Genomic DNA, 12,180 nt, shown 5'->3' on the forward strand with positions numbered 1-12,180 from the left:
AAAAACAAGGTGTAGGGGGAAACATGCATGCTGAATTGCATGTGTATCGGTATTGTTATAAAAGGGCACTTCGCATCCATCTGTTCTGACACACTGCCTTACACCTTAAAGGAGAAACACACAAGAGGTAAGTAAGTTATAGAGACTTCTACCGTTTTCAGAATACGAAAAATGTTTGCATGAAGTCTGTGTTAACTGTTTGAAGACTGTAGTGAATATTATTATAGTAAACAACATTAAGTGGACACCATCTTTCTTTTTTCCCCAGGGTATTGGATTTAATCCGTTTTAAGCTCCAGTAAATTCTGAAGTGTTTCACTATGCCTTTTTGGATTTTTTTATAATTATTTGCGTTTTTTAGCTGTATTTATAACTATCGCTGGGTATATCGGTCGACAGGTCTGTCATAGTTTGGACTTCTGATCGTTTAACATTCGCTTCGCGAAAGCCTGAGACGGCTTCGACTGTATATGCGAGATGTTACAGCTACTGAGAATTTGTGCTTGTTTGATCGTCATATGCAATAATCAGTCCATACATATTACTGAACATCAGATTGAACAGACAGATATGAACAGGCGTCGATGTATATATAATTGTACGTCATGAGAAAATATAGGATATTGCTTACAGAGGGCATATTCTTAACAGGTACCGATTGCCATTTACCCCAGGTAAAAATTCGCCATGAGAACTGCCCTGTTATCCCACCTCCTAGTGAGCCTTATCCTCTCGGTAAGTGTTGTTTTCTTCTTTAAGAGACATAGCAGCTGACAGAGTAACATTACAAAAGTTTGTACATGGATAACGATTTATTTTTCACCGGCGTTTCGATGTACATTCTAACATCGTCTGTAAAAATAAATCAGAAGTTATTATCCACATAGAATCATTGTGATGTTATTTTCTGTAAAATAAAAAGATACTAGTAATAAACAAATCTTTGCCTTAGAGAGACAGAATGCGATAATTTAATGTTAAAAGAAACATATGTAACATTGTATATTAACGAGATGTATTTCACTTGCTACATGCATGCAGCTGTATCTTTTTCATTTATTACGTTTAGAGCATAACATAAGTATACACAATCCTGCGGATTGTCATGGACTGGGCTCTCTCCGGTTTCCTCCCACCATAATGCTGGCCGATGTTTTTTGCACCGTACCTAATATTTATACGGTAGATTATAGTTACCACATTGGCATCAGGATATAGACTTATATTCCCAATTATTCATGTTACAAGATGATTTTATCATCATGTTTCCCCAAACCCTGGTAGGGTCATGACAAAGACTTTAAAAATATATACTTGTTGGTGCATCGCTTGGCGCTCATCACTGAGAGGATAGATAGAACAAGGAAACAGGACTGGTAGTAATATTTTTACTGGGTAGGGTGTCATCTCTGGTGTCTTCGGCATGATGCTTCAGTGACGGGAAGCAGTCGTCTTGTGACAAGAACAACACCCACCGAATGACGTCAAAAAATAAAAAAATTAAAAAAAACTGAAAAATTGTTAAATACGACGTTAAAACACAAGTATATATATCCATCATGTTTCTCCCGATGACTAAAGGGTTAGAACGCAATAGCCATTTTCCTTTATCTTTTTACATAATCTGGAAAAGGTGAGATTCGGTAGCAGTTGATGAAATAAGTAAACCAAGGAACAATTTGTGTTTCAGAGAGTACATGCCGCAATATTGGCCCACCAGAGTGACTGTAAGTATAATAAGCTGCTGACCTTTTTTATACAGGGAGAGCTCAAAAATCGGAACGTTTGAACTCACCAGAACGGCATTCCTCAGCAAAAGCATATACATGCCGTTCTTATCCGATCTCCGAGAACGGAGCAACGATCTTGTGGACACTGTGGGTCAATCGATCCGAAGTACTGAATGATATTCGGATGCTCTGACCTTTGATCTTTTTCCTTACACTGTATGTTGATAGTGCCATCTGGACTTTCCCTACCCTTCACACGTGTACTCATGTTGGTAATACGAAGATTATATCTTAAATTTTGTTTAATTAGACGTTTTTTATTATAATTGCAATTCGGGATTGGAAACTAAAGAGAATTGCATAGGATTCTGTTCTACTTACATTTTCGAGTTCTTAGTGAATATAATTAAAGACATACGGCATAGAGAGTAAAATCCAGAGCAGCGACGAAAGTGTGAAAGCTGACAAATGGTGACGCGAAATACGCCCCTCCCGTCGCTTGTCGATATACCTCAGTCGGAGTTATATTCCGACTGTTCATGTAGATGCATAAATAGTAACATCAGCACGATCACTAGTACAATGGCTTAAGTAGAATTAGGTAAAAAATGCATTGATGTTTATTGCAATTTATTAGAGGTCACTGGTCTTGAATTACTCAAAATGCCGTTTTGTAATCACATTTAACATACAATAACATTAAACCAATGAAAAGTCGTTTCTTTTTTATGCTTTGCAGTTGATGTAGATTGTGGGACAGATCGGACTGGTCACGTCACAGTGACTTATACAAACAGTGACCCCATCAATAACAATGTGGTTAAAATGTCCAGCCCTTTCAACAGAGACACATGTAAGGCCGTGCCAAATATTTATGGTATTATTACCCTCAAGTCAGTTGGCACCAAGTGCACCCTCACCCAACCGGTAAGACTATTGGCTATATTACAGAAAAAAATAATTTTTTTTTTTCTGCGATGAAATGTAAAGTCGCGGAGGCTGAGTTTGAACCTGTGATCTCACTATAGAAAGGAAAGGTCTATTGTTCTGGCGCCATATTAACCACTGGGACAACGAATTGGCTACATTTTCGAACTCAATCTCGTTGTCCCAAGCCGCAATAACCATTGTTCTCTGGCTGATGCATATACATCAATATTATATGTAGCTTTAAGTCATATTCATTTATTCATTCAATACTATATGTAAATTACCAAATCTTTGGACCGAATTACCTCAGTCGGGAAAGGTTTCCATTCTGTTATGTGCCCTTCGATTCTGAATATGTGATGTATTTGTTAACTAGCTCTTCACCAGGACTAGCTATATTTGGTTAAACAATAAGGCGATGTAAAATGTTAGGGCCACTGTCCCAACGGACAAGGGAAAAAATTGATCAACCTTTTATTCTTGAGACAGGTAGATCTAGCTGGCTACAGAAAATAAATGGTACCAGCAAATGCGTATTTAAATGATATTAACTATATGTGTTATTGTATTTGTTCAAGGACACAAATGTAAGGGAATTCTGGCTTCAGTTGACGCTTCAAGAATTTGACGGAGTTTATCAGAATGACGACCCAACATTTTTGTTCCGGTGTTCATACCCTTTAGAAAACCTAACTCTGTCGACCCAAATATCCAATGCAGGCACATTGTAAGTTCATAACAGAGAGGTTGTGGTCCGAAATTGTGATTTTGCCATGGTCAGAGATGCTCGTAGTAATGCTCTAGGCCTATATAGCTCTCTTCGCTGAGCCATAAGGAGTATAAATATGAGCCATGGTGTTGAGTAATTTATAGCAATGTCTAATTTAATTTTAAATAACTGTTTGTACTACGAAGGCTAATGGCAACGGAGATTCTCCTCTACAATGAAACCAACATATATACACAAATCAGTTACAGACTAGAAACCAAATGTATACATAACATTACAGAATAAGTTAATGAGAACCAAAATCAAATCAGTGTTGGTCTTGAACGAGGTGACATTGTTTCAATATTGCAAAGGGTTTTATTTATTTATTTGGTTGGTGTTTACGCCGTATTCAAGAATATTTCAATTGTACGACGGCGGCCAGCATTATGGTGGGGTAAACCCACGACCATCCACAGGTTGCTGACAGACTTTTCCACGTATGGCCGGAGAGGAAGCCAGAACGAGCTGGACTTGAACTCACAGTGACCACACAAAGTGTTTTATATAATCATATTATCTTTTTCTTTCTACCAGTGGCGTCCCTGCCATTGTCTATTTGAGTTCATCTGGGAAACCGGATAAGGCGTATTATTTGAAAATCTTGAATTCTACTACTAAATCTACCATAACAGGAGCAAAGTTCGGTCAGGAGGTCTTACTGCAAGTCAGTATGAATGACACAGATGAAGGTAACATGGCTATTTTATTTTCCTTTCATATGTCTGTTTACGTTTATTTATTTATTATTTATTAAATTCAGATTGGTGGACGAGTTTTCGTCTACACCTCATTTTTATTTTCCAGGCAGATTTTTTTACATACAGTACATGGGCGTAACGAATTGGAAGTTTACAAAATATCTTTACCGTGATCAGTTAGGGATCGAATTTCATGTTCTTTTCATTTTATTTGGTCAACGTACTCTCAAGCAGCCTTATCTTAAATTTGCCATATATATATATATATATATATATATATATATATATATATATATATATATATATATATATATATATATATAGTAGTACGAATAAAAATTGAACCTTTACGACGGTAGTCAGTTATACAAGGCTGGACGAAACAAGTATGCCCGGAGTGAACCTATGCATGACCTTATAAATTACCTTTTGAACTGCGTGCCTCTCTCACCCAGCATATGTAACTGTACGAGGGGGCCTCTGTGACTCAGTCGGTTAGCGCGCTAGCGCAGCGTAATGACCCAGGAGCCTCTCACCAATGCGGTCGTTGTGAGTTCAAGTCCAGCTCATTCTGGCTTAAGTGGGAAGGTCTGACGGCAACCTGCGGATAGTCATGGGTTTTCCCCGGGCTCTGCCCGGTTTCCTACCACCATAATGCCGGTCGCCGTCATATAAATGAAATATTCTTGAGTATGGCGTAACACGCATCAAATAAATAAATAAATAAATGTAACTGTACGATACATAGGTTGGTTCTGTAAAGTATGCAGCAAACATTGCAAAATGATATATTTTATCTTTTATATATAATGGAAAAAAGATACTGCTTTGCTGCATCCCCGAAATCGTATGTATGCTTGGGGTTTTATGTCTTACCTAACAGTTTTTCAGTGTTATGACGACAAGGAGTCATTCGGTGAACATATATCGCTGGTAACGCAAGATGTGACATTTGTATTTGCAGATGAACAAGGTGTGCAGGTTCGGTCTTGTATTGTGAGGAGCGGATCAGCCAGCTTGTCATTCATCGAAAACTAGTAAGTGCATTGCTATTACTAAAATGAAGTTCATTGAATACATGGTTTATTTAGCACTGTTTTCAGCATGAAGGGGATAATGCAACGATTGGTTGACCTGTATCGGTATAATGGCTCGGGCGGGGCGGCTTACTTGATTTCGGTAAGGCGTCTCAGTGAAGCAGCACTAGATGGACACAGACCCTCATTACAACTTCCGTTTTTCGGTAGGGACGATTGTAGTTCTATGTATGTTAGGGTGTAAAGTCTTTTTTGCTGCAATCCTGCCGTTTTTGGTGTACAGGTGCATGCTTGGTATCAAAATGATGGAAATTGTCTAAGCTTTGGGCAGGTATAAGTTTTAATGCTGAAAGTTTGAAATTCTGGGTGAGAGGACACAAGGAGACAGGCGGTGATGAGGCTGCGAGTGACGTCCCTTTGGCGTTGCTAGGCACCCCTTCCAGCTGCTGGCATGGAAAGGTCCAAATTTTGACAGTCAACCTATGTCAAGATTTTTATGGCTTCTTTCTCACAGGCTGGGCCAGGTATGCACCAAAGCTTATTGGCCACGGAATGTTTGGGACTGAGCTACAGCGCTAATCGTTAACATTGTCGCTTGTGGAAAACTAATGGGGGTCTGTGGCCAGATAAAAGAGCGTTGGAAATCCGTCTTGCAACAAGTAGGCACATTACATGCACTATAAGGATTCCTTCGTCGTCATATGACTGAAAAATTGTTAAGTACGACGTTAAATCCCAAGCACTCACTCACTCACTCATTTAGCACTGTTACACCAAAAGACATCTGCGTGTTAATTGAATCAATAGAGGGCGCACCTAAGCTTTGTAAAACCCATAGCTCTGTTACACAGTTCCTGGCATATGCGAACGAAAGGGGCGAAAGGGATCGGGTAGGAGACTTGGGGGGAAAGCACGCCAAATGCCCCTCCACTTAAACATACTTTTGCTTACCACATTTTGAGGCTATGAAAATTATGTCAGTACAAACAGATCATTGTAATGTAATGAAGCTATCATTTTCCAGTCCAACCTGCGGATGGTCAAGAGTTCCCCCGAGCTCTGCCCGGTTTCCTCCCGTCATAATGCTGGCATCCGTCGTACTAGTGAAATATTATTGAGAACGGCTTAAATCACCAATCAAATAAATAAAAATAAATACATTTTCTAAGGGACAAGTAAATAATTGGCATTTCAGTAAATACTTTGTTAAGAATGAATCTTCAGCCGTATAGTGCTCTAGAGCTCTTGCCAAAAAAACTATACAGAAAGTTTGACTTATTAGAAAACAAAACTGCTGAGTATACAGTTTGGGACCACATAGACCGCATATAAAATAACCGCATTTGATGAAAGTTTTGTCGAAACAAAAAGGACTCGATGCAGGCTGTAATGTGGTTGAATGCTCTATAAGGTTCGACTTAAGTTTTATTCTCCATGTCAAGATCCGTACATGTAAATAGGATCACGGTGAGTCAATAATTTATCATAAAACACACACAATGACAACAAATAGTACATAGTGGAAAGAATAACATTCACCTTTTTGTAATAAATTAATAAACGCATATGCAATAATTAGAAAAACTTGTATATATGAAACAGCTGTAAACATGTAAACACGCGAATTACCAAATACTGCTTTTTCCCTACAGCTGCGTGGTTCCAGACAAAGCGAGGTTGTTTCGACTTCCGGGGTTTGTCTCTGGGGGTAAACAGGCGATTTTCCCCATTAAACTGTTCGCTTTGGAGGAATCGAAAGCCAGAAACCTCATATTTGAGTGTGTTATAAGAATTTGTTCCAGAAACTGCAATGGGGTGAGCATTGGTGATGGGCTCAACGTACAGAAATATTCTAACATGTCTTAATTTGATATCTTAATTAGAATCAAAAAGTTTAAATTAATGATCATATTAAAGCATTTGCATGAACAGTTAGAATAAAACTCCAAGTTGAGATGACAAGAAGTCGTATTTTCAGCTATCACACTGTCGTCACTGCTCTCGTTTTACTCTATACTGTACGTCTTTAATTATATTGTAAAGTTGATCAGTTTTCGTAAATCAAAAAGGAAAATTAAATTTCAAGAATGGCCTTCGAGGTCAAAGGTTCTACAATCTTTCCACGTAATGCTTTCATCTCATTTAAATTTCTGAAATTGTAATCGAGCAGTCTGTTTAATGAACAGAAATTCAGTTGTTTGAAATTTTTTGTCACAAGTACAAATTTTGAAAAGCTGTAACATAGCTAGAATCTTGACAGAAAGGTTACGGTTGCATGATCATGTTCAACCAATTAATGTTTAGATCCTTTTATAAATGACCCAAACCGGAATTGATAGGTAGGAGCTATATCACATGCACGGTGCAATCTTTTGACATAAAGTGCTCGTCGGTGATGGTAATCTTTTCACGGATGAACATCCGGGCCTCGACCGTTTAAAATGTTCATTTCTACACATGTAAAGAGACAAAAAGACGCGTGCGCTCAACAATTGTAAGACAAGAACTTTCAAAACGATCGTAAATCTAAAAACTTGAGGAACACAATGACGGAGAACACTATACACAGTGAGCCGTTATATCGCAAGACACCTTAAATACGTGGCACGCTTTTGAAATGCATGTTACACTATTTGAGTATTACGAAAAATAAATTACGACAAACCTTGAGATGAGCACTTAAATACATAACATTTTTGATAAAACCAACGAGGTTCAAACAGCACGCATGTATGCAATTATAAATATTTTCTGGCGTCTACATGTGAAAACTGTGCCTTAGCTGCATCTTAGCCTATCGCTGGTTTTTATTCCACACTTTACAGAGAAACATTTTGTTTAAACCGCGTCTTAGTTGGATCTTAGCCTATCACCGGTTTTTATTCCACACTTTACAAAGAAACATTTTGCTTAAACCGCGTCTTAGCTGGATCTTAGCCTATCACTGGTTTTTATTCCACACTTTACAGAGAAACATTTTGTTTAAACTGCGTCTTAGCTGGATCTTAGCCTATCACCGGTTTTTATTCCACACTGTGCAGAGAAACATTTTGTTTAAACCGCGTCTTAGCTGGATCTTAGCCTATCACCGGTTTTTATTCCACACTGTGCAGAGAAACATTTTGTTTAAACCGCGTCTTAGCTGGATCTTAGCCTATCACTGGTTTTTATTCCACACTGTACAGAGAAACATTTTGTTTAAACCGCGTCTTAGCTGGATCTTATCCTATCACCGGTTTTTATTCCACTCTTTACAGAGAAACATTTTGTTTAAACCGCGTCTTAGCTGGATCTTAGCCTATCACCGGTTTTTATTCCACACTGTACAGAGAAACATTTTGTTTAAACCGCGTCTTAGCTGGATCTTAGCCTATCACCGGTTTTTATTCCACACTTTACAGAGAAACATTTTGTTTAAACTGCGCCTTAGCTGGATCTTAACCTATCGCTGGTTTTTATTCCACACTTTACAGAGAAACATTTTGTTTAAACCGCGCCTTAGCTGGATCTTAGCCTATCACTGGTTTTTATTCCACACTTTACAGAGAAACATTTTGTTTAAACTGCGCCTTAGCTGGATCTTAGCCTATCACTGGTTTTTATTCCACACTTTACAGAGAAACATTTTGTTTAAACCTACCACCGTTTTTTATTCCACACTTTACAGAGAAACATTTGTTTAAACCGCGCCTTAGCTGGATCTTAGCCTATCACTGGTTTTTATTCCACACTTTACAGAGAAACATTTTTGGTAAACTGCGTCTTAGCTGGATCTTAGCCTATCACCGGTTTTTTATTCCACACTTTACAGAGAAACATTTTGTTTAAACTGCGCCTTAGCTGGATCTTAGCCTATCCCTGGTTTTTATTCCACACTTTACAGCCAAACTGTCCACCGCCAGCAAGCGGGAGAAAGAGGCGAGCTGCTGGGGACAGGCCTTCAGAGAACAAAACCATCACTATGGCGACCAAAATCGAAATCTTACCCAACGATGTGCTTACGTCAGGTTTTAACGGTAGGTTTGTGGGTGCGTCTTCCTCCCGGAACAGAGGCTGACTCGATTTGCAGCGTCTGGAATTCTAAGAAATCTTTCGGCAAATCTACCGACTCCTGTAGTTTGGTTTCAGAAGACTTGGAAGAGGACAAATCGAGTCGGCCTCCATTAATAGCCATGCTAGCTTGTTAGGGCTTGCAGTGCTATGGTTTTTAATTTAAAGGGTGAACTGTTGTTGACTTCGTATCCATTACCTCATTGTTTATTTATTTTAATTATTTATTTGATTGGTGTTTCACGCCGTACACAAGAAAATATTATCTCATTATGCAACTGAATTTTAAAACTTCATCCGACTTATCCAACCAAATTAAAGCTAGGCTCATTGCGTGTGTGTTGAGTATACCATGAGAATAAGCGAAGTATCCAAATCATAATTCGACCATAAACTGGTGAAACAAATCTTAAGTACAATTTCCAACAACCACGCTGTAATAACTGCTAACGTTTAAAATGATTAAGGTGTGTTTATTGTTTAAATACATGGGTTTTTTTCTTATAAATACATTATTTTAGAAATAAATGCAATATTTATAATTACAGTCATTTATGTAGTAAATTGGATGAGTTTATTTCTTAAGGAGTGATTTAAAGTTTTCAGTGTATTTAATCAACATTATAAAGCGCTTTTGTTATCAGTTGTTCAAAAAACATGATTAAGTCTTTTACAATTAAACACATTAATTAAGCACGTTTATTATTTGTTGCAAAGAGATGTTTATCACGCATTTAAATGTTAAACATCTGTAGAGTTTCACTGATAAAATTGGCACCACACTCTCTTAAAATCACAATATAATTGTAACGGAAAGTATTTTTCTGGAAGTAAAAATAGTCAGTAGTTTTCAATGCAGTCGGAAAGATATACTTGTGTAATAGGGCTAACCGATGCGTCAAATTCAAAACGTGTAATTCACAACACCTTAGGTTAAAAACATTAACAGTCTGTGTTTGTGTTATAAAATTATAATGCTATGAAGTTAAAAGTATCTAAGTTACGCCTTTATTGCAACAGATCATATAAACACAGCGGTAATATTAAAGTTGTGCTATGTTCATACAACCCCAGCTATATAGATACATACTTATAAAGCATACCGCCATAGATTTTCAACACTGCGACTATAAGTCGTAATTAATGGCAGGTATGTTTGGCAATATGGAAGAATCTTTGAATGGAGGCATATGATAGTAAAGCTTTGATGTAGGTCTCGGCAGCAATATTGTAGGAGATTGTTGATGTTTGTAGGTATTTCAAGTTCAGTTCAATAATTGTGTAACGTTTTGCCAAGGTACTAGAGCAAAGGAACTTGTTTATGGCCAATCAGTATGTACTTAAAGTGAGCAAGGTTGACTTGATCACATGATCACACATCATCGATCTAGAAACATTCGACTGAAGGTATGCTTTAAGAGATTTTACTGGATGGGCTAGTTAAGACAGTCAAGAGATCGCTTGCAGCGAAGCGAAAGAACCGCTGACTGTGAAAGTGTGACAGGGCAAGACTGTCACTGTAAACTAGCCTGTTCAGCTTTCAGCTTCCTAGATGACCCTGCCGTGACCTTTCCAGAGGAAATTCTTCAGCACGATGAACAGATCTATCAATCGGTCAATTAACCAATCTTCGTTGAAACGGTGATCCGAACCTTTTATATGTCTGGTGTAATATTTCCTTCTCTGACAGATCACCAGATTTATGATGGAGGAAACCGGAGAGACCGGAGTAGAGCACCGACCTTTGCGAAGTCTCGAGCGAACTTCCCCACATTTGACCCATTTTTGCAGGTAAAATTGAAGGTCAAGGTAAAATGTTAATTGGTCTGCAACAGTCTCGTGTAAGACCATTCTAAATAAAGCATTGGTACGTTATATTGTTATTGCTTTGAATAATTTATGGCAAACGTTTTTTTAATACCTGTTCAGTTGTAATATGTCTGTTTTCACAGGTAAGACGAATCAGCCGGATTCGGATTGTGTGAAGAGTGTAAAGAATCTCGATTTCATCGTCACCGTGGCTGTCTTCGCTGTCTTCGCTGTCTTACTTATCATTGCTATAGTAATTATCGTTTTCCTGCTTACCTCAAAGTGGAGTGAGCCACAGAAACAAGGGGGGTAAATCTAGAACCCATGTAGTTCAACCTATGTAAAGAGCAGTCAGCCCTACACATACAGTTAAAATAAATATAACGCCACACCTCGTACGCCAAGACCACGGGAATTGTAGAACGTGAGTGTACCGTGAATAAATGCCCAGTGGTTGGTCCAGGGCTCAAAATGAAGATACTCTATGTCATTTCCTTTGGATATGGTCACAACATTGTCTAGAACATTATAAAAGGTATTTTTGCTTAATTAAGTGTCCGGAATTTTGCAACTAACTGGTCTACGAAAGTCGTTTGCCTGGGAAGATGGAGACTAGAGGTTCGATCCCGAGTACCAATGCTAAAATCGAAAACTTTACTATCTCCCTTATGTGAGTTAAGGGGTGATGGAAACAATCTTCCGATGCCAGTGATGCTGAGGCAGGGAATAGTGTGTCACGTGTGGTATCAAGGAGACACTATCGTTAAATGATCGAAATATATTATACTTGTTTGTCAATTATTGTTTAAAGCCATACTTAACAATTCTTCCCTTATACAACGGCGGTCAGTTTATGGGTGAAGGAAAACCTTAGTGCCCGGAGTAAACCACCTGCCTTTTCAGCAAAACTTTCCCTCGTGTGACCGAAAGCATTTTAAACCCCAGGCAAACAAATGAACGTTCAGAGCCCTTTGGGTACTTTCCTCAATTGGCACTGCACGAGAGGCTTGGCCACATACTGATCTATCCGTGGTCAGTAAACAATTAGAGCGTGGCATATCCCTTCTGATGTCTTACAGAATGACCTTCTAATGACAGACTAAAACCCTAATTTAGGTAATTTAGACAACAGACCGTATTTCACCGTTTAATTG

General features: G+C 38.3%; 1 protein-coding gene and 1 long non-coding RNA gene across 2 annotated transcripts; both read left to right on the forward strand.

Moving 5' to 3' along the window:
- Nucleotides 1-2,508: 2,508 nt before the first annotated feature.
- Nucleotides 2,509-4,086, forward strand: LOC135463463 (uncharacterized). The gene is made up of 3 exons (XR_010443582.1): nucleotides 2,509-2,657; nucleotides 3,239-3,387; nucleotides 3,967-4,086. It is a non-coding gene; the product is annotated as an uncharacterized LOC135463463 (long non-coding RNA).
- Nucleotides 4,087-4,090: 4 nt separating this feature from the next.
- LOC135462457 (uncharacterized) lies at nucleotides 4,091-11,408 on the forward strand. Its single transcript, XM_064740044.1, has 6 exons — nucleotides 4,091-4,121; nucleotides 5,095-5,167; nucleotides 6,820-6,982; nucleotides 9,051-9,183; nucleotides 10,908-11,008; nucleotides 11,170-11,408. The coding sequence occupies exons 1-6, from the start codon at nucleotides 4,103-4,105 to the stop codon at nucleotides 11,200-11,202; spliced, it is 522 nt and encodes a 173-aa protein (XP_064596114.1). The 5' UTR covers nucleotides 4,091-4,102; the 3' UTR covers nucleotides 11,203-11,408.
- Nucleotides 11,409-12,180: the final 772 nt, after the last annotated feature.

This window comes from Liolophura sinensis, chromosome 1 (assembly GCF_032854445.1).
Source record: "Liolophura sinensis isolate JHLJ2023 chromosome 1, CUHK_Ljap_v2, whole genome shotgun sequence".
Classification (NCBI taxonomy): Eukaryota; Metazoa; Mollusca; class Polyplacophora; order Chitonida; family Chitonidae; genus Liolophura; species Liolophura sinensis.